Raw genomic sequence first — 20,939 nt, forward strand, 5'->3', positions numbered from 1 at the left:
TAAAGAGTCTTCTGATGATCTGAAATGTTTATTTCTTAACAATGTGACAAAAACACAAACATACAAAATACCATACTGTCAAATAGTCTTCAGAGGAAATCAAGGCCATCAGCTTTAACATGAGTCAACGATAAAAGACAGAAATCATAAATAAGTGAAAGCTTTGTACATAATGAGAACAGCTCCAGTTTTACTTCTCCTCCTGTACAGAAACACCATGTACAACTGACTTCCCGCCAGCTCTGGAAATGTGCCTTTTTTTAATTACTGGACAAGAAGTGTACACACACGTATGTGCTTCATTGTCTTTAAGATAATCACTGAGAATAACACAAGGATGTACCAGTCACATTCATCAGCTAAATTCTACAGAAATTAAACACCAGCTCTTACTTTCAAGGTCCATCAGATATTTTAAGGAGGAGGAGAATCTAAAAACATTGGTGGTTCTTTAGTTGCTCCACGTCACTGAAGCCTCGTCCACAGCTGGAGCACTGGAGCGTTGCCTTGTCACTGTTGTGTAAGAGCTGATGTCTCTTTAAGTATTCCACACGACTGAAACGTTTCCCACAGGCTTCACAACCGTACGGACGTTCCCCCGTGTGGATGCGCTGGTGCCGCTCCAGGTTGCCAAGGCGACTGAAGCTGCGTCCACACTGCGGGCAGCGGTGCGGCCTCTCGCCCGTGTGCACTAGGTGATGGCGTTCCAGCGAGCGCGAGTGTGTGAAGCGCTTCCCGCAGATCTCGCAGCAGTGCGGCCGCTCGGCAGCGCAGGCACACTCGTGGTTCTTAAGAGCCCAGGCGTGGCTGAATGTGTTGCCACAGTGAGCGCAAGGGAAAACGCCATCCTCCGCTCCGCCGCTCTGTAAATGGGCGCCCCCTAGTGGACAAGGGTGCTCCTCCAGCTCTGCCTCCGAGGTGAAGCCTCCCCCACACTGTGGGCAGAAGTGGAGCAGGTCCGCGCCACCCTCCTCCTCCCCTCCGCTCTCCCCGACACTCCCTGGAGCAGACAGGCTGGGCAGGTGCTCCGACTCCCCCTGCTCCATCCCATCACAACCGGGCATGACCGCAGCCGAGTCGCCCTCTCTCAACTTCTTCGACCAACCCAGCCTGAGCTCGACTCCTGCGACCACTCCGGCCCTCGCGCCGTCCTTCGACCTGCCTTGCCCTATTTGGTCCTCTCTCTCCAGAGTGGGAGGCTGAGGCTCCAGCTCTCCGTCCTGCTCCATTCCATCAAGCCCGATGTACTTCGGGGCCAAGCTGATCTCGCTCCCTCGCACTGCCTCCGAGTCGGGGCTGACGGGTTGAGAGGTCGTCATGGCAGCCTGCTCGCGGCCTCTCTCAGCCCTCAGCGCAGACTCCAAGCCCCTCAGCTCATCCATGGTCATGCCCCCCTCCGACGGTTCCGCCGAGCTCACCTCCCAGTCCTCCTCTTCTTTCTCTCCCGAATGAAGAGTCGGGGGGCGATCTGATAGTTCTCCTGAGGTGGAGGAGAAACAGAGAGAGAAGGTGTGAGTGATCGTTTCCACTACGAGCTTCTGAACATTTCACTAAATGGTTCTCCCTCAATCAGTGAGTCCTTATCTCATTACCTTCACTTTGGGCCCTGGAGACGGAGTGGAAGTTCTGGTTGGGCAGACCCATCTTCAAAGCCTCTTTGATTAGTCGGAGAGAGGCAGGTTGATAGCCCTCCTTTTGAAAGTGAACCAGAGTTAGCTACAGAGCAAATAAGCGGAGCTCGGCGCCACGGCAAACCGACATTCATCACAGCCACATATCAAGGACATAACTGTATATATACACACACATGTATCCAGTGCACCTGAAAATGAAGATATAAAGCCGTATGATAGCTCGTGTTTGTTTTGGTGGAACAGTTGGTTAGTTACCCCCCTACTAATGAAAAGACATTACTTAAAACGCGTTTTTTTTTACGCTGATCATTCAAAACACTGATTACGTAAGAGCACACCAGTTTAGTAGCATTGTGTGCAATAATGTGGCACAGACCACTTCCAGACATGGCCTGAGTGATCCGATCCCTAAATGCCTAAATGCACACTGGATGTGTCCACACATGCACCTTACGCCAGTCAGCTGTGATCAGATCACTCAGGACCCGTCTTATCGCCAGGTCTTTAAAGCAACCTTAATTATTAACCAAAACACCTTCAAAGACCTCGCATGAAGGCTAATAATACATTTGGCGTGTTCTGAATATTTAAATCAAGGAGAGGACTGAAGAGTGGATCTGTGCTTTTGCAGATTGGCTTAAGCAAAAAGCTTTTCTAAGTGGGATCTCTACTGAAAGCTTGTTGTATCTGAGAGGTGAACAGCGCCACTCAACAGGCTCTTCTGGACGCTACATATCAAATAAATAGCCTTCTCTTTATCCACTACATCTCTGCGGTGCCTTGACGGCTGATAAAGAAGAGTAAAACTCTCTCCGTTTGTGTCTACATTCTTCCTCAGTCTGTGCGAAGCCGCTGAGTGGTGCAGAGATGCTGTGCCACTTTCTCCTCCTACTCCTCCTCCTCCTCCTCCTCTGAGAAAGCCCGTCTCCCTCACCTCCTCTTTGATGTTGGCCGTCTCCTCCCCCTCACCGCTGAGGCTGCCCTCCCCTTCCTCGTCCTCCAACATCCCTCCCTCATCTTCTTCATCCCGGGGGAACTGGATAAGGTACATCTCTCTGGCCTCTTTCCCCCCTCGTCCTCCTGCTCCTGCTACCTTCCCCACGGCTCCTCCACTTCCTTCTCCTCCCCCACCACCACCGCCGCCGCCGCCGCCGCCACCTCCTCCTCCTCCTTCCTCCCACACACCTCCAGGCCAGCCTTTGCCATAGGCTGCTGCCGGGCCCTTTTTTGACTTGCCTCCTGTGGAGAAGCGAGGGTGAAGAAGGTAGAGTAGGAGTCAGGTGGGAGCGGGTACAGGAGAGATGGAGGGCATGAGGAGAAGGAAAAATTGAAATATGGGGGAGAGAGAGCAATAAGTGGGAGGAGATGATTGGAAAGCCAACAGACAGAGATGAAGGAGAGAAGAGGGTGGAGAAGCGGGAGATGAGGAGGAGGATCGGGTGGGGGGGGGGTTGGCAAAAAAAGGAGAAGAACAGAGGTTAGGGAAAAAGGAGTGAGAGCAAAGGGAGCAGGGAGAGGAGGAGGGAGCATGATGAACGAGTGAGGAGAGGGGGCGGAGAAGGACAGACAAGAGAGCGGGAAGGAGAGAAAAACACGTGACAGGGAGGAGAAGAATGAGAGAGGCAGAGAAGAGAGGAAGAAGGAGGAAGGAAAGGAGAGGGAGGACATGATGAAGAAAAAGATGAGGGTCGGATGAAGAGGCGAAAAGAGGAGGGAGAGAAGGAGAGAGAGAGAGAGAGAGACAGAGAGAGGAGAAGTGAAGAGGGAGTGTGTAATTATGGAGGGTGGCAGCGGTGGAGAGGAGCGGGGGAGGAAAGGAGGCGGGAGAGTATGCATGCAACGTGATGAAGGAGAGAACAGAACAGGAGGAGGTGGTGGGGGCAGGGAGCAGAGGAAAAGGAGGAGAGGGTGTGAAGGAGAGAGGAGCGGGAAGGGGAGGAGGCAGAGTTGGAGAGAGATTCAGAGAGGAGTGAAGGAGGTGGGGGAGGGAGAGGAGCAAGGCAGGAAGAGAGGGAGGGAGGAAGGGAGGGAGGGAAAGAGTGAGCAAAAGCACAGAGGAGTGGGAGGGACAGAATGCAGAGGAGAGAGAGAGAGAGAGGAGTGAGGAGAGGGGGAGGTGAAGGACAGAGGGAGCGATCATGAAGAGGAGGAGGAGGAGGAGGAGGAGGCGGAGGAGGAAGGGAGAAAGGGAGGAGGGAGAGATCAGCTCTTGCCAGATGGTTTCCAACAAAACAAGTGCGTATTCACATAAGCTACGACGACACAATCAGAACCTCAAAACACAGTTGTACTGAAATATGGAGGATGTGTTGATGAGAAGAATGTGTAATTGGCGTGGCAACTGTGTACGTGTGGCCAACTAAAGCAGGAAGAAAAGCTAAGTCATGTATCACTGAGCAGATAAATACTTACGGGCCGTGTGAACTTTTCGTTTCGGTCGCCCTCCGGTTCCCTCCTCCGCCGTGAGCCCGGCGCTGCGGCGGGTGGCCGCCCAGCCCAGCCCGTACTTGCGCTCGGTCCTCAGCTTGTCCTCGGTGAGCCTCAGTCGCAGCTTGAGAGCCTCGTTCTCCTTCCTGTTGAGGGACAGCTCCACCAGGTAGTCGTTCACCGTCTCCTGGAAGAGTTTGGTGATCTCACACACCGACGCTCGGATCAGACTGTCCATGACAGCCGTCAGATGCGTCTCAAACGCGGTCACCGACTCCTCCATCATCTCCGTGGGTGGTTGCTGATCTGACGGTGGTCCAGTAACAACTGATGTCAATCACAACAAGGCATCACAACAGCTCCAAGCACCGTGAACGTTAAAGTTACACATCGTCTAAGTCATCGTCTGAGGGGGCGTCAATGATCAATGTCGACTGTTAACTTTACCAGTTAGCTTGCTGCTACATCCTATAATAGCGACACTCTGTAAACATAGCATTGTATATATCCCGCTACTGCAGCTTTCCCGTTTATTTAAACGGCAGCATTGACGTTTCGCAAATCATAAATATCGGGTTGGCTTGTTAGTAAACTTGTAATAGTGATCGACACGGTCAAGCTGAAGCGGAGCAGCCGCCTCTCCGCAGGGTTAGAGAGGGCTAGCGCCGCGGCTAATTTGGCTTTATATACGTACCGTTTGTTAGATGAAACCCAGAGGAGTAACTTCGACTTAAACCGACGACACACGGTGAGATTTCGCAGTTCACAGAGGAGCTCGACAGTTGTTCGAGGGCACGAAAACACGGCGACAAAAGGGAAGCGCCATCCAACTTCTGCCCCCTCTTCTCTCTCTGAGTCCGTTTCCGTGCTGCTGCTGCTGCTGCTTATGATGACTGACAACACTGCGCATGCCCAGTGCCGGTCTTACGCGAGAACCAGTTTCCACGTCGGGTTATGTTCTCCCGTTGGGCCGCCCACTGGAAAACCAACAGCGTGGAGGACGCCCACTATAAAACAGCGCGGAGGACGCGCATTCCGAACAAAGCTCGCCTACGAAATACTAATGCAAAACACTGCCTCGCTCCACGCATAGGTTCTACTGATTACTGATGAGAAGTTCGGGTCTTTTCCGAGAGCCGACTCCTTTGCCAAGGATCACAAAGAAGAGCCGACTCTTTCGTCTCTAGAACGACTCTTTATGTTGTATCACGTAGTAACATTTTTGCCCAACACAGCAAATACATGCGTTGATAAGCCCTTTTGTATTCAGTGTTTTTATAAGACGCCTAATTTGGTTTTGTGCTGTTATTCATTTACAGTATTATTACTTTTGTTCAATATTTCAGTAAAACCTAAACTGTGCGAACACATGTACAAAACACTGCAATCAAATCCACAATCGCAAAAACAGAGCAGAACTCAAACAAATGGTATAAATGTCTTTAGTGCATATTAGCATCAAACCCAGATGCGTCAGCTTTGATGGGCTGATGCGACTTCTTCTCTCCCTGAGTATCTGAATCAGAGAATCAGAGTTTTCATCGGATAATGCGTGTGCGCATCCTCCACAACCACTGCGCTGGGGTGTGACCCCGGAACAAAAACATCCAAGAAAGCCGATCGCAGAAGAAAAAGAAGAGAAACGGAGCCACTAGAAGAACCGTCTGAGGGATAGCACGGATCTTACCTGCGCCAGAAGTAGCACGAACGTTAATGTACGAGATAAAAAAAAGTACTATTATCAGTCTGGTTGTTGTTTGAAATGCCGGTCTGCCGCATGAACGACTCTTGTTTATTATATCGCGTAATAGGTCAACTGGAAATCGGGCCGTATTAACGTGGTATTATCCCGCTGAAAAGACACGTATCGCCACCTAGTGTGGAGGAAGAGAACAGTTATTCGATTTCTTGCGCTGCATGTAAAGTGGGACAAGGACTGTAGTCAGAAAGTCGAATTTTTCGATTAAGCTCTGCATGTAAACGCACTGAATCGGATAATTAGAATTCCGATTTTAATCGGAGTAACGTGTTTACATGCACTTAAGTTCTCTTGTTATAGTCCGGTTAAGGCAATCATTTGTTTTGTTTTTATTTCACGTCCATGTAAACGCATAGAGACACCCAGATAATGCGATTGGAATTCGATTTTCTCTGGCATGTATACAGTGAATCGCATGTTTCAATCGGATAATGCGTATGCTCACGCTCATGATAATCAGATTAGAAAATTCGCTTTAGCTTTAAAGTGAATATGTCCCCAAATCATACAATTATATTTACATTGTAATATACACAGATCATGCATAACATAACAAGCCTTCTGAGGATGAGGGTGTCTTGTGGTGTCTGTCAACAGGACGTTGTTAGTGGGGGTCTTTGGGTCCTGTGGGTTGAGGGGAGGCGTCTCTGTGGATCATACCACAAATAATCAGTTTGGGATGTAGGCAGTCCACATGAATGACAGGTTCAGAAGTTTCCCAGCAGAATATTGCATTGTCACAATTTACTTTTCCTGTTAGTGGTTTAAGTGTTATGGCTGATCAGTGTATAAAATCTCCAGACAAAGCACCAACAACGGAATTTTTGTCATCAAACACAATGGCAAAAAGCAGCTAGATAACTTTGGGCTTTGTGGTTCTCCTTACATCCTCCTTAGTGCGAAGGGAGGGGGCGAATGGAGGGGGAACAAATCCCGACAGGGAAACATATTTAAATTACCCTGATCGTACAGTTGCACCCAGAAAAAAAAAACAAAAAAACAACAACAAACAAACACTCTCATCAGTTTCTACATAGTGTTGTCGCACTGGTGGCGGTAGTGATTATTGAAATAAATAAGTCAATTTAAAAGAAAAAACGTATGTAAATAACGTAAATAACTATGAAATACAAGTCGGTTTCTGTGGTATTCAGCCTGTGTTGCTAATTGTCTTCCGAGGCGAAAGGAGGCGCTGTGGTCCGCGTAAACATATTATGGCGCGATGCCTTGGAGGAAAAGAGCTGTTTGATTCTTTTTCCGCCTATGGCCAGGATATCAGCATCTGCAGCTTCGGTAGAGTGAAGAAAGAGAGCAGCGGTAAGAGCCTAACCATGCCGATGTTTGTGGTGAACACCAACGTGGCCAGGAGTGATGTACCGGCGGCTCTGCTGTCCGAGGCCACCGAGGAGCTGGCCAAAGCTATGGGCAAACCTGCACAGGTAGGCCAGGGCGCTTATTTTTCATCTATCATGAGGTTGCATAATGTATCTAAATCAAAGGGCTGTCCGCATGAATTCTTCTTATACGTGTGTCAGTTATATATTTTTGTTCCTATGAGTTATATATTTATGTGTATATATTTATGTGCCCACTTTAAAAAAAAAAAAAAAAAATATTTATATTCTTTTGTTATTATATTCTCGTGCTCTTATTTTGTATACCGCTCTTCGCCCTCTAATTGCCCTTAGGGGATAAATAAAGTTTTTTCTGATACTGAGGATTCGGATTCTAATGAGAACGATACGACTGTCACAAGAACCGCAGTGCACATTTACCATTGAACTGCTGCTTAAAAAGAAAATATGGAAAAGGTTCTGCTGACTGAACAAGGAAAAACGTGTTGTGCAATTATGCAAATAGTGATGTGACTATTATTGGTATCATTGGTAAATGATTGATCAAGTTAAAGGCAAATCTTTTTTTTTCTTTCCAAGAAACTTCGACCAAAGTGCAATAATTTTTAATGTGTTTGACATAATGTTGAGTCCACCAGAAACATAATGGTTATATTAAGAAACATAAAATAAAAGGTCCCCTCTACAGACTTAACTGTAGTGTGTATGTATGAATAGTGAAATTCCTCACTTGTTTGTCATTCTGTTTTGCTTATACTAGTACATTGCTGTGCATATCAACCCTGACCAAATGATGATGTTTGGAGGAAAGGGAGACCCCTGCGCACTCTGCTCCCTCCACAGCATTGGCAAAATCAGCGGCGCTCACAACAAGCAATATTCTAAACTCCTGTGTGGACTGCTTAACAAACACCTGGGCATCTCGGCTGACAGGTACACATAAACCAGACATTTATGCACATTTATTGTGCAGGATTAATGAGTAATGCTAACACAGTGACCTGTAACACGCTTGGATAACCTTTGCTCTCATACCTCTCTGTGTCTGTTTCAGGATTTATGTTAACTTTGTGGACATGGATGCCGCCAATGTGGCCTGGAACAACACTACATTTGGCTGAGATGGAAGTGAACATGCCAAGATGGAAGATCATTCCAGTATTTTCCTATGTCAAAGAACATAGTTAAAAACTGATTAAATGAAGAAGCACTCGGCAGTCCATTAGCCTAAATCTTAAAAGCACTTAGCTGGACCCTTAAGCTTTGCACTGATCCTTTCCCCTCTAAATGCAATAAAGCAGATCCTGTATAGCACAAACGAATCCTTGTTTTATTCTCTTCCTACATTTACAGGCCTAGTGTTCGTTGTTAACTGGAATCCTAAGTATGTGAAATGTGAATTTATCCATGCAAATTTCTCAACTGTGCTACTCACTACCATCCAAGAACACTCCGATATATGGGCCCTGGTAGTAATATAAATATTACTCATACAGAGGATTTACCCAAAGGAATGGGAGAAGATCTTCAGACTGGAAGGTTTCTTGCAAGCCCTAGGATTTCCATGAACTGGATAACTAACAATCTATAAAGACATGCTCCCTTAAGCACATGTTTTCTGGTGGAAAATGTTCCACTTGTCACAACACAATCTCGTTATTCTTAATTTTGGAAATGATATCTGTTGAAAACTGGCCTTTCTCTGCAGTAGTCACATTACCGGTATGCATATAATTGTTTAATTAATCCGGAGGTTGTTCAAATCTAGGCCTTCAACGAATAATACACTGAACATTAATATACCTTTATTAAATCGGTAATGTATATACATTGTATACAATATACATTGTAATATACTGATCTTTGATAGAGATTGAAGATTAATCAGATCAGATGAATGTCATTAATGCACGCGTGTTTTTGTGTTTTAAGCATAGACTGTATTTCCTTACCGCGTTAACGTCATCATTAAGCGCGGCGGAAAACGTTACTGTGCTCTTATTTTCCACATCTGTGCCCACATGCCCTCCCCTCTTTCTTTTTATGGTTTCATACAGGTCCTGAGAAATATATCTTGTATCGCGCAGATTTACAAAGAAACAGGTCAGTTTTTTCCTCTTATGTTCCTATTTTCTCGCTTCTCTGTGCGTGTGATCTAAATATCTCCGTATGTCGTTTATCGTTTATTCGGTCCAGATTGGTTGCTATGGTGATCGTCCAGGGAACCAAAGGCACAGCAAGGAATGCAGGCATACATATTTTCGTTTGGGGTTTTAACTGTGTCAGAAGTATTGAGCGATTCAGTAGATATTTGTGTTTACTTGCATTTACACTACCAGGGCTCTCACGTTTTGAATTTAGCTTGAAATGATTTTTATTATTATGATTTGAGCGGGACGAAGGTGAAGTGTGTTTGAAGATAATGTATTATTATATAGATATAATAAAGGACAAATTTCTTTAAACCAAAGAAATAGTGTTTTTTTTGCGTCTTTCAGGGCAAAAAATAAAAAAAAATAAATAAAAAAAATGCGCATTTGTGGAAGGCGTGATTATGTCGCTACTATTTCACCTGGCAACGAGAAATACTATTTTCTGATTGGCTGAGAGGAGAGCAGTCTGCCTTCGCTGCGTCCATTCATAGATAGATTACTAATCTCTTTTATATGCATGTGTATATATATGGGGTGTGTTACTAATGTGCGGCGAGTTTTATCACTACTCGGCGTGAGAAATGTTGTGTGCGGCGTGCGAGCGTGTGAACCTATTGAAATGCGTGAGATTTGAAAGCCCTGTACTAATATTGCGGGTCGACGAAAGATGACGGGGTCGTACGTAACCGCTTCCCGGTAGCAGTTTCGAGAAAAAATGGCGGACCTGGTGTGGTTATAATTTGTTTTCCATTGGCTTACGAAATAGAAATTGTTCGAGCATACCTAATAGTTTGACAACAAGCGCGGACAAACCGTACAAGGTAATACGTTTTTGCTTTCGGACCGTTAAGCATCTCGGGCACAGGGAGTCTTTGTACCCTTACAGTTAGTGTTTTTTTTTTTTTTCACATGCAAGTTTAATTACCCGCCATTTGTATTCACGTTAGTTTCTCACATTTTCAGTAGATAAAAGCCAGAGAATGTTCTCCAAGGAATTACGTAACAGATTTCCTGCATTTGTATACCTCCAAACCTCTTCAATAAACCCACGCATACTGGTCTGTATTAGTCAGACTAAGGACGCTGTATAAGCATGGAGTCTGTTCATAGTTTTATAATCAAGAATACATACACTAAAGCCACACAAACTTTTCACTGGGGTCCTGAAAAAAAAGGCTGCTGACGATGAACGCATCGCGTCCTCCAATATGCTGTTCAATCTGAGATATTGATTAACGTTAGCGTGTAGCAGCAGCCCTGGTACAATTACATTTCACCAACCAGCCACGACATTATGACCACTGACAGGAGAAGCAAATTGACATTGATCGTCTTGTGACAATTCGGTGTCCCACTGGGACACACAAAAACGGTTTAGGAACTAAAAAAGCACCACAACATAATCTTGACCTGGTAAAATCACACAAAATGTCAGACCAAAACATTTTTGTAACCATAGTTACCACAGGGGTTAAACGTCATATGCCTGAAATAATAACCTGGAAAGTGTATCCTCAAATGTTATGATAACGTGGAGTTGGATGCATGGGACATGGGAGGGAAATGACTGGGGTTTAGAGAACACTTATTTAAAGAATACTAATGGGTCTCAAACTTTTCTTTTTCTTTTTTTTTTTTTTTTTTAAAATAATCTTAATCTGATCTCTTTTTAAAGGGCATCTCACAAGAATCTGGGGCATCTGGCGTCTGCTGACGGTCACCTTCAAAGATGTCTGACTACCTGACAAAAGGGTTTAAGACCCAGCTGACAACAACTATGGACTCAGTCTTGAGGAGAGCCACCTTTGAGATAATGTCGATTTTTGAAAGTAGCCTGCATAACCACCGCTTGGAGCTGGCGCAGAAAGGAGAGGAGGTGGCTCAACTCAAAATAAAATTGCAGACAGCAGAGCTAAAGCTGAAAGAAGCTGCTCTGATTAAAACTCCGATAGAACAAAAGCAGAAAGAGACTGAACGCACTGTGGATACCCCGGGACAAACTTCTCGTGTTCCTGAGATTGACTTTGAAGGTATACTGTTTAAGTGTAGCTGATAACAGGACTAAATGTACTGCCATCTATCACAGAAGCTAATTTATGATTAAATATATAGTCCCCTTCAAATACAGTGAGACAGTAAATCTGATGGAGGTCACTTTGCTTTAATTAAGGTGTGACAAATATTTTTAAGTGAAATACACCTGTGTCCTGCTGGATTTTGTGCAAAAATAATTACAATTTCCCATTAGCCACAATCAGATTGTGTGTATATAAACTTCCTCATTCCTTATTTAAGAAAAAGAGGGGGTTAATATTTCATGGCTTCCATATGCCATCTAATCGTTTTGTCTCTGTATAAACGATTCTGCAGTACCTGATGACTGGTGCGCTCCCCTGGGCTGTGAGATCGCGAGCAAGCAAGACGAAGGAGTGTGTCCTAGTGTAAGACTGCGGCCTTTCTCCATCCCTCTCTGGCACATTCCGGTCGTCAAGCACGAGGTGCATAACTGAGGAGGGAAATCTAGTGGTGGTGGTGGCACTTTTATTTTGCATCACATAAAAACCCACAAAATACAGCCTCATAATTTATGTTGTCAGATTAGGTCAATCCCATGGATGGACATTTGTGTTGGTATTAAATGTTGGTAGGTTATCAAATGAAGTTGACCTTTAATGAATTGCTTGCAGGAGACTGATGCTTTGTGGTATTACTGCAGCTGGGGTGGTAGGTGTGTGATCTCGAGACCTCTCAGTTTTTCCCTCTCCTTGAGTACTTTCAGTGGCGTTCGTCTCTTCTGACCAATAGTAGTAAAGGCCGTCAGAGGCCACAGCACATACACAACTGTTATTTCCATTAACTTCTGTTCCTTTACTTTTATTTCAAATAACTTTATGTTACTTGGCATAAAGACATGTAGCACCCACCTAGACCAGACCAGGCACCCCCACCCCATAGTAATGACACTCCTTGATGGCAGCATCCATCCCCAGCAGGATGCAGCCTGACACAGGCACATACACAAAAAATGTGTTCAGGAACAACTCAACAAAAAAACATGAAAACAGCACAAGATGTTGACCTGGCCTCCAAATTCACAAGATCCCAAACTGAGAACAAATCTGTGGGATGATCCACAACTGTCCGTCCCCTCAGCCCATAGGACCTAAAGACCCCAACTAACAACATCCAGAGACCACAGGACACCCTCAGAAGGCCCATGTCTATTCTCTGATGAGTCCCAACTATTTTTTAAGCACAAGGGAGACTATAGGGAGATGGTTTTAATGTTATGCCTGATCAGTGTATAATGTCCTTATTTTAGGTGGAAAACAATGACTTCCATGAGGATACCAGTGGTGGCAGGAGATCCAAGAGACGTGAGTCTCCTTCTTAATTATGTTGTGTTGTGTTATGTGCTGTCTTGTAATATTTTTAATTTTCCTTACAGAATTTACAGATTCCACGTGCGAGACGGCATTACCGTTGAGTAACCAAAGAACACGTCTGTCTGTGAGAAATGACGTGAAGAGATCGCTCCAAGACGATGTCACCAACACACATTCTTGCCAACCAAGTTTTGAAAACCGTAAAAGAAAGGCAAGAAAAGAGCAGGAGAACACAGAGAAGAGCGAGAAGAGAGAGCAAAGACAAGATGCAGCAACTGAACCCGAGTCTAAAGAACAGGTGACAGAGGAAAATGACGCCCAAAATATGTACCGTTGCAAACACTGCAAGAAGATGTTTGATACGGAGTTTGGCCGAGATGTGCATGCACGAATGCACAATACGTGCAGAGGCTGCAGAAAGATCTTTCCTCTCGCAGGTGCTTTCAGGTCTCATAAACAATCTTGTGCAAAACTCCAAAAATTGTTAGCAAAGCAAGCCACCAGAAATGGAATCTCCAAAACTCCCTCTGAAGAAAAAAAAACCCCCGCACCAAACAAAAGACAGGAGATAACACAAAAACAGAGCGCGCCGTCCTCTAGCACCAACATTGAATTATCCACCCAGAGAAATAAATCCACCAAAAAGCACTCGTGTACATATTGCAACAAAGTTTATGACTTCCGCTACAAGCTCCAACAGCACGTTCTTATTCATACGGGTGAAAAGCCATTTCCATGCAGCATTTGCCCAAGAAAATTCCGCCTCAGTCAGACTCTAAAGATGCACATGAAGAGCAAACACAATCTCCAAAAGAATTCCAGTAAAACAAACAGAGACCTTGCTTGGACCAAACCCTTAGAGGAGACCGAGGATAATGGAGACGGCAAAGACGCAAATCAAGAAATCAAGGCAAACAACGTTCGAAGAAAGCGCAAAGGAAAGGAAAAGATAAGGTGGCAAACAATGGGCAAGTGGTGCCGAAAGGGTTTCACGTGCCTATTATGTGAGAAGTTGGTGAAAAACAAAAGAGCATTAACTGAACACTTTCGCCTCCACGCAGGAGAGAAGCCCCTCAGCTGTGACAAGTGCCCTGAAAAATTCCATACAAAAGCGCAGCTGTACGTGCACAAAAAAAAGTGCAGCTCTCCAGTGGTGGCGTTTTAACGCGAGTGCGATATGAAGTTCCCGTCGCTTTTGGGATACAATTGACATGGATCTAAATGTCAAGAGGTGTAATGTGAAACACTGAATTTTGACACGTCATCTCCCATATATGAAGTGAAACATGTTATTTATGGGAGATGAAATGGTCAAACCAGTATCCCAAATATCAAATCCTCCTCCAGGAGTTTGAATTAAGAAGCTGCAATAATATGGAAACATGCGTCTTTATCTAATTCAGTATATTGATGTAAAAGTTAAACATCCAACATTGCCTTAAAGTGCACCTACTCTATGATGAAAACATCACTGCAGTAGTCTACAGAAGTACATAATGAAACGAGAACTACCTCTGTAGAGGCTGTACAGCCAAATAGCTGCGCTTTTAAAATCTCCTGTTTCACAGTGTGCAGTACGTTAGCAGATAGCTCAACCCTGTTTTAAAATTTTTTTTTTTTTTAATTAAGTGAAATTCAACAGGTTTGCCTTCATCAGATGTTGTGCTTTTCAAGGTTACATAATTTGAACATGTCACTCAAACATTCTTCTGAGGATGTGGTTCGTTGGGGTTTTATGATGTTGACTGTATTTCTTGGAAAATGACAACGAAACGTTTATCCTGTAAAGTTCCAGCTGTTTTCCTGGGCTGTTATTTTGTATTTTATGTTATATTTTGCTGTGTTTCGTTGTTCATTGGTAAATGTAGATGCTCTTACAAGCTGATGTTTGTTTTTCCTCACGCGAAGGTGGCGTTGCCAGTGTTACGAGACATCTTATTTTAATTAATAAAATTCAAATTTTACACCTTGCCATTTAATTATATTATTTTTTTTATTCTAACGTGCTTTATTGACAAATAATGCACTGAATGTCCAATCCTTTGCCAGTTCGTTAAGTACATTATAGAAAACGAATGTATTTCAATATAACAGTCCTGCACTACGTATTCCTTCCCGACTGTTATAATTTCCAGTTTGTGTAAAAAGAAAAAAAAAAAGTTGGTAATTCAGCTGTATGATCATACAGAAGTTATTGTATATCTGTTATGTAGCCTAGCCCACTGACTAAACTGCGGTACTCAAAATAATAGAAGTACATGTATTTCATCCATCTATAGCATTCAAACCACAGACTGCAGAATGAAAACACACTTGAATAACTCTGTTATTTGAAGAAAAATACCGAATACGATAACCTTGAACATAACATTTAAATACGGCCAGTGTTAATACTTTTCTATCTGTGTACCTGATGATTTAGCCGGGGAGCGTACATCTATCTGCAGCCTTTGAAGTTTCCGTGATTGTTATCGCGAGGCTTTGGACGAGAATCACATCCCGGGTACCAACCTGCTAACTGCTGCATCTCTGAATGACAAGTGTTTAAATGGATTTAGTGTTAACCAGTGACGCTTTTTGCCACCGACTGCCAACAATGAATGCCCAGCAGTGTTTTTTTTTCATGGTTTCCATTGCAGTGCCAGCTACAAGGATCTAGTAGTACATGCTACGCTTCGCTGACTGTGTCGTTTACACGTTAACCGGAGGTAACCGTGGCTAGCTCGGAGCCGGAGCAGAGCGTTCACCCCATTACCTCTTCGCTTATAACTAGTTTTATTAGCTATAGCTAGAGTTTCAGTGTGTTTGTGTCCTCATACAGTTCAAACTAAATCCATGCATTGATTGTCATCACTTTAATCATCAGCAACGTTTAGCTTGTAGTATAAACTGATTGGTACTGAAACTGAAACGGAGCGCGGGTTGACTGTCCTGATATATGTTTACCGATAAGAGACATAAACCCAGATCGAATCGATAAACGGCCGCTTGAAATGGCGTGAGTTAGCCGCTTAGCATGTCAGCATCAGATGGCAGCGTTTAGATGCCAGGGCAGGGCAGTGGTAGCCACAGAGGCCGGCCACAGAGGAAAGCAGCGGGCCGGGTTCACTCAGTCGTTGACACCAAAACAGTATCTCTGATGCAAAGGACAATGGAATCGGTGAGGAGCGCCTTCCACGCTCAACTGGCCACCGTCATGGACTCGCTGCTGGCGGCCGCCGTGTGCGAGATCGCCAAGATCTTTGAGAGCAGCCTGTGTGAACAGCAGGCGGAGCTGGCGCAGAAAACGGAGGAGATCTCCATCCTCCGGGGCAAGCTGGAGAGAGCTGAGAGGAGGCAGAAGACCAAGGGTGGAGGCAGCGAGGAAGGAGAGGTGTCATCGGGGGACAGGGAGGCCAACCTGAGGCAGCAGACGCTGACAGCATCAGGTTTTACAGCTGATTATGTGTCTTCTCCGTCTTGTTATCTGAGTCTATTGCACGGCCCCAATTCTTATTCATCTGTTTATCCCGATTACTGAACCAGCACCAAAGGTCTTGATGACTAACTACACTTCCCTTGCGCAGGTCTGAATGTGGGAAAGGACGTGTCTTCTCATCCAGACTCGCTGGAAGGACTCAACCAGAGCCACGGCAGACTGAAAGAGGAGGTCACGGTCCAGGACGGAGCGTCAGTAAAACACGAGGTCAGATCCCGTCTTGCCTCTCCTTGGATCAGAAGTTAAACCTGTGTGGTTTCTGACCACGATGAATTTGCACACACACCATGTCTGCTGGCTGCTGGCTTTTGTAAGCGTCACAGTCTTTATATGTTTCTTTACAGCGTGCTGGGTCGTGTACTAACCTAGGATCTGTCACAGTCCAAGTCCCGGAAGGAAGCCTCTCTGCTGGGGACCAGAGGCAGATCGATGGCCTGCCTGCTGTACAGGCCAAGACCAAAAGTAAGAGAAAGATTCACTTCTCTTTCTATCAATTGTTTAGCGTGTGGGTAATTTTAATTCAGTGAGATAAGAATGCACGAATTGTGTTTTCCACCCTCTCTGCAGTGTCTCATTGGGATCAGAGTAGTCGTGGTCCAGATAACAGAACCCTCCAGGATCAAACTTCTGCCCCTTTCCTCTCCATCTCCCAGAGCGGACGTTGCTCCCCCAGGCCTGACACGAGCCTGGCTCCACCAGGGGATTGGTTACCAGGGTCCTGTCTGGAGAACCTGCAAGCGGACGCCACCAGCTGCTCCGGTCCAGCTAGCAGCAGCGCCGGCCCGGATGCACCCTGCTTCCGACCTGGTTTCGGTTCGGACGAGACGAGCAACGAGGACGACGATAGCTCTTTCCCGTTCTTGGACCAGGAGCCCGAGAACCAGAACTCCAATCAGAACTCGGTTCAGGGCCAGGGCGCGGGGCAGAGGGCGGCTCGGCAGGACCAGCCCCAAGCCCCCTCCGGTGAATCGCCGTGGAGACCCAGAGACGACAGGGCGCACAGAGGCCCCTTGAATCACACACGGCGAGTCGCAAATTTTGGTAACAGGGACCCCCTCCGACCGCAGTCGAATTCACAGTCGCTCACTTTACGACACGCGAACGCTCTCGGCCACCCTCCAGCTCCGGGCGGGGGGAGCGGACGACCGTACACCTGCCCCTACTGTACGAAGTGTTTCACCTACCCCTCCCACCAGCGCAGACACTTGCTACGCCACACGGGAGTCAGACTACACCCCTGTCAGTTTTGCGACAAGAGCTTCCTCACTCCCTCTGAGCTCACCGTGCACACCCGCACACACACCGGGGAGCGGCCTTTCGGCTGTGCTCAGTGCGGTAAACGTTTCGCACGCAGCGGGAACCTGAGAGCCCACCAACGGGACGTTCACATGGGGAAGAGACCCTTCGCTTGCTCCGAGTGTGGAAAGAGATTTGCGCACAGGGGGAACCTGAGAGTGCACAGTCACAGAGTCCATCAGGGAGATCCCTACTACATGGATGATCAGCAAGATCCTGACTTGGGCCCTAGTCCCATTTAAAGAGTTTTTTTTTTTTAATGTTGGTTTTGCACTTTTAATTTTAATTTCAGGATTGTCAGTAGTTTCCTTCCCAATCTTATTACTGAAGGTTTGAAATGTTTTTTGTTCTGTTGATTCAAACCCAACATAGAATTAACCACCAATCCAAATTTATTTTATGATTAATCATTTAAGTACATGGTCGCTGTAAATTTACTCGAGTGACTTAATTTAACTTCAGTTTTGATTCATTGTCAGAATTAGGCCACAGTAAAATGGAGAGGCTTGTATTTGGCTGTATGGTAAATGTTAGGTTATAATTATTCAGTGATGAGAAATATCGGCTGTTGTGAAGAATTTAACGTCTCCTCCAGGCTGACCATCTTCCAATGATTTTCTTCCTAGTGAAATGGCACTGAGCACCTTTTTCCATTTCATGAAATGTCTAAACAGCAAAATCATGTCTTTGCGAAGACAATAAAGAGAATCTAGTTGGTATTAGATTTAGACATGTGGCATGCAGAGGTAGGATAGCGCATCTCTTCCTTCAAAGTTGTGCTTTTGTACCATAAACCTTTAATTTGACCGTGTGAAATGGAAATATGTTGTAGAACATGTGTACAAGAACTATGTTTTTTCCCATCTTGTTTGGAAAAGTGAAATTAAACAGTTTAGTCACATATAAACTGTTTTTTCTCCTCATCCTGAAACATTAATACATTTTACAATAGAAGTTAACGCTGTTGCACTGTCGTTTATGAGCCACCAGAGGGCAGTGTCCCCACTCATTTTTTTTTCATAGACCCTTTAGACTTCATTGCAAATGGATTTTTGTCCTCTCAGCATGTTTTACCATGTGCCCTATATATTTTTTTTTAGGTCTTTTCCCCTGATGCATGCACTTGTGTCATCATGCCATCTCCCATGTAGGACCTGCGCGATATTGCATGTGCTTATTAGGCAGAATCAAAATGCAAGTCCTTGGATTTCTTTGTTTACCTGCACAAAAATATTTTTTCTCCTCTGGCTTCTGCCATTAATGTCACAAGGGTGCTATGCGATATTCTTTTCTTTGCTCTGCTCCTCAGAGAATATTGCACTACACTCATTTGGCAGTTTATTAGTTACACTAGCTGGAGCAAATTAAATAATACAACATTCCTGCACTAAATTCCCTTCATCACTGCTATAATGTGGAAACAGTGTGATCACGATGAAAGGATGCTGTTAAAATGTATTAAATTAATAACCTTTAGCCTAGCCCACTGAACAAAGTGGGGTTGTCGCAATAACAGAAACGTGAGTACAACACAGTGCAGTAGCACTACAAACCACACCCTCCAAAATAAAAACACAATACAATCAACAGCTCTCAGTTATTTAAAACTTAAATTTTAGTGCAGAACACTTGGATTAGAAAGTCTTTATTTTTACCTGTGTACCTAATGAACTGGTATGTGAGTGTATGCATTTATCTACAGTTTTGTCACATCCTGTGGTGATTCTTCTTCTCCACATTATCTCTGAAAACTTCCTACCTAATGTTCTCCCATCATGTATAAATGACAGACTTAGTTACGTGCGTATGGGTTTAATACAAAAAAAACCTCATTATGTTTTTGGACAGAAGCTTTGTGATCACAGAGATGGATTATTGTTCTACTAAAACTCCATCAAATAGCCAGTCCGTGGTGACGACGGCTAAATCCCCACGTTGGCTGCAGCTGAACCCAAGGATGTATTTTTTACACGTAGGCCTAAAACTGCCTTGAGCTCGTGGGCCGTGTGGAGGTTGCTGCGATGTTTGTCCAGGTTTCTCCCTCTCACTCTCTTTCGCTCGCAGTCGCAACTGCTGAGCGAAGCCTGGCCAAACCTCCGCGCGCGTATTCCCCAGGCTGCTGAGTCCTCGCTTTGCTCGTGGAAAGATTACAATTTAGTGACCTCCCCCTCCCCCAAAGGTCACCTGTGCCCGTCTCTCCCTTTGGGGCTTTTGTGCTCACACTTTATAAAAATGGAACATTTTTAGGAGTGCGCAACCGAGGGGGCAACTCTGACCTGGGTCTTATAGAGGACAAGGAGAGAGGCAAACGCTATACGTGTCTCATTTACAGCGCATTCGTGGACGTGCACCTCAGACCAGGAACTGTGGGTGTGTGTGTGTGTGTGTGTGTATGTGTGTGTGTGCAAGTGAACTATGGCTGATGTGAGAGGATTGAATCCCCACCGAGTAAAGCCGCAGGCTCTTACAGACCTTTTATGTGCATGTACTCTTTAAGTACTGTATTTATGTGCGGATGAAAGCATCAGGTCAAATGGAAACACAAATATATACACAGATTTGTGTCTGTGTTTGTATGTGGGTTATGTGTGCAGGGTTTCGCGGTGTTTTTCTGTTTGTATATTTGGTTATGTGTAATCTGCTTTCTCGTCTAAGCGGCTTTGCCCAAAAGGGGGTAAGGCAACAAATGAACAGTTGACCAAGGCCAGAAAGACATTGCAGTCTGAATGGTTTGAATTTGTTTAAATATTCGTGATGAAAGCGTTGCTTGAAGGCGAGACGTGTGTGTATATGCAAAGATATTTAATCTAAAGTGCGTTACCTGTGCTTTTCTCCCTGGAGCAAACAGATGAAACCACGTGACTGGAGTCTAATGGCTCCACAGTCCATTCCTCCAGTGGTTTGATTCGGTATAAATCCAGCCTTTCTGTTTGTTCTCGCAGTCGGCGTGTAATAAAAGCTATATCCTTGTCAGGTAATCGTGTTGTAGTCAGGGTTTATCACCAGGTCATAGTGTTCTCCCTCCATGGATCAGGCTTTAATGTGCTCTTTACATTTAATGTCGGCATGTTTCAGTTTATTTGCTCGTGCCCTCCAGGCTGCAACTTTAACTTGCCAGAAAAAAAAAGAAAAAAAAAACACGCTCAGCCTCCTGCCGTCTATCTGCCTTTGAGCAAAAAAAAAAAAAGCCATTCCATCACCATCCCATAAACCACCAGCAGTGAAACGATCCCCCCGACGCCCAGTAAGTGCACCCCCCCTCCCCAAACATGTCATGCAGATGTTAAATGATAGGAATTATTTACCCCCACTGAAATATCCGTCATATCGTAACTCAAGACGAGGCGTGCGCATGTTCATGCGTGTATTGTGCGTGTTGTGGTTGCGCACATGTGCCAGCTTCTTTTCTGTGTGTGCGTTGGAGCTACGAGGGATTTAGCGTTGCCCCAAG

The 20,939-nt window shown here is 45.1% G+C and overlaps 3 protein-coding genes across 7 annotated transcripts; 2 read left to right on the top strand and 1 right to left on the bottom strand.

Moving 5' to 3' along the window:
• Positions 1 to 7: 7 nt before the first annotated feature.
• Positions 8 to 5,307, bottom strand: si:dkeyp-121d2.7 (zinc finger protein 852). Of its 2 annotated transcripts, none has more exons than XM_047584589.1 (5): positions 4,756 to 5,307; positions 4,047 to 4,367; positions 2,569 to 2,873; positions 1,593 to 1,692; positions 8 to 1,480 (listed from the first exon to the last, which is right to left on the bottom strand). In XM_047584589.1, exons 2-5 carry the CDS (start codon positions 4,345 to 4,347, stop codon positions 432 to 434), a joined length of 1,755 nt encoding a protein of 584 aa, XP_047440545.1. In that variant the 5' UTR covers positions 4,348 to 4,367; positions 4,756 to 5,307; the 3' UTR covers positions 8 to 431. The 2 variants fall into 2 exon arrangements, with proteins under 2 accessions (XP_047440545.1, XP_047440544.1); XM_047584588.1 differs by having other exon boundaries at positions 4,047 to 4,388; positions 4,756 to 5,304.
• Positions 3,758 to 14,685, top strand: mif (macrophage migration inhibitory factor). 4 transcript variants are annotated; one of them, XM_047584595.1, is made up of 8 exons: positions 3,758 to 3,869; positions 7,000 to 7,259; positions 7,936 to 8,108; positions 8,230 to 9,278; positions 11,004 to 11,358; positions 11,699 to 11,826; positions 12,651 to 12,705; positions 12,777 to 14,685. In XM_047584595.1, exons 1-4 carry the CDS (start codon positions 3,773 to 3,775, stop codon positions 8,294 to 8,296), a joined length of 597 nt encoding a protein of 198 aa, XP_047440551.1. In that variant the 5' UTR covers positions 3,758 to 3,772; the 3' UTR covers positions 8,297 to 9,278; positions 11,004 to 11,358; positions 11,699 to 11,826; positions 12,651 to 12,705; positions 12,777 to 14,685. The 4 variants fall into 4 exon arrangements, with proteins under 4 accessions (XP_047440551.1, XP_047440549.1, XP_047440550.1 ...); XM_047584593.1 differs by lacking the exons at positions 3,758 to 3,869; positions 7,000 to 7,259; positions 7,936 to 8,108 and having other exon boundaries at positions 8,303 to 9,278; XM_047584594.1 differs by lacking the exons at positions 3,758 to 3,869; positions 7,000 to 7,259; positions 7,936 to 8,108; positions 8,230 to 9,278 and adding an exon at positions 9,815 to 10,149 and having other exon boundaries at positions 11,699 to 11,769.
• A 503-nt stretch (positions 14,686 to 15,188) lies between these two features.
• LOC125007787 (early growth response protein 2b-like) lies at positions 15,189 to 18,411 on the top strand. Its single transcript, XM_047584591.1, has 4 exons — positions 15,189 to 16,142; positions 16,281 to 16,399; positions 16,537 to 16,654; positions 16,760 to 18,411. Exons 1-4 carry the CDS (start codon positions 15,758 to 15,760, stop codon positions 17,728 to 17,730), a joined length of 1,593 nt encoding a protein of 530 aa, XP_047440547.1. The 5' UTR covers positions 15,189 to 15,757; the 3' UTR covers positions 17,731 to 18,411.
• Positions 18,412 to 20,939: the final 2,528 nt, after the last annotated feature.

Source organism: Mugil cephalus, chromosome 5 (genome assembly GCF_022458985.1).
Source record: "Mugil cephalus isolate CIBA_MC_2020 chromosome 5, CIBA_Mcephalus_1.1, whole genome shotgun sequence".
Lineage (NCBI taxonomy): Eukaryota > Metazoa > Chordata > Actinopteri > Mugiliformes > Mugilidae > Mugil > Mugil cephalus.

Coding starts and splice junctions, on each gene's coding strand:
- mif (XM_047584593.1), top strand. CDS start 11,058: ATGTCTGACTACCTGACAAAAGGGTTTAAGACCCAGCTGACAACAACT. Junction 11,359..11,698: donor TCCTGAGATTGACTTTGAAG/GTATACTGTTTA, acceptor ACGATTCTGCAG/TACCTGATGACTGGTGCGCT. Junction 12,706..12,776: donor TGGCAGGAGATCCAAGAGAC/GTGAGTCTCCTT, acceptor TTTTCCTTACAG/AATTTACAGATTCCACGTGC.
- si:dkeyp-121d2.7 (XM_047584589.1), bottom strand. CDS start 4,347: ATGATGGAGGAGTCGGTGACCGCGTTTGAGACGCATCTGACGGCTGTC. Junction 2,874..4,046: donor ACGAAAAGTTCACACGGCCC/GTAAGTATTTAT, acceptor GCTTCTCCACAG/GAGGCAAGTCAAAAAAGGGC. Junction 1,693..2,568: donor CGGCCAACATCAAAGAGGAG/GTGAGGGAGACG, acceptor CACTTTCAAAAG/GAGGGCTATCAACCTGCCTC.
- LOC125007787 (XM_047584591.1), top strand. CDS start 15,758: ATGCCAGGGCAGGGCAGTGGTAGCCACAGAGGCCGGCCACAGAGGAAA. Junction 16,143..16,280: donor GCAGACGCTGACAGCATCAG/GTTTTACAGCTG, acceptor TCCCTTGCGCAG/GTCTGAATGTGGGAAAGGAC. Junction 16,655..16,759: donor TGTACAGGCCAAGACCAAAA/GTAAGAGAAAGA, acceptor CCCTCTCTGCAG/TGTCTCATTGGGATCAGAGT.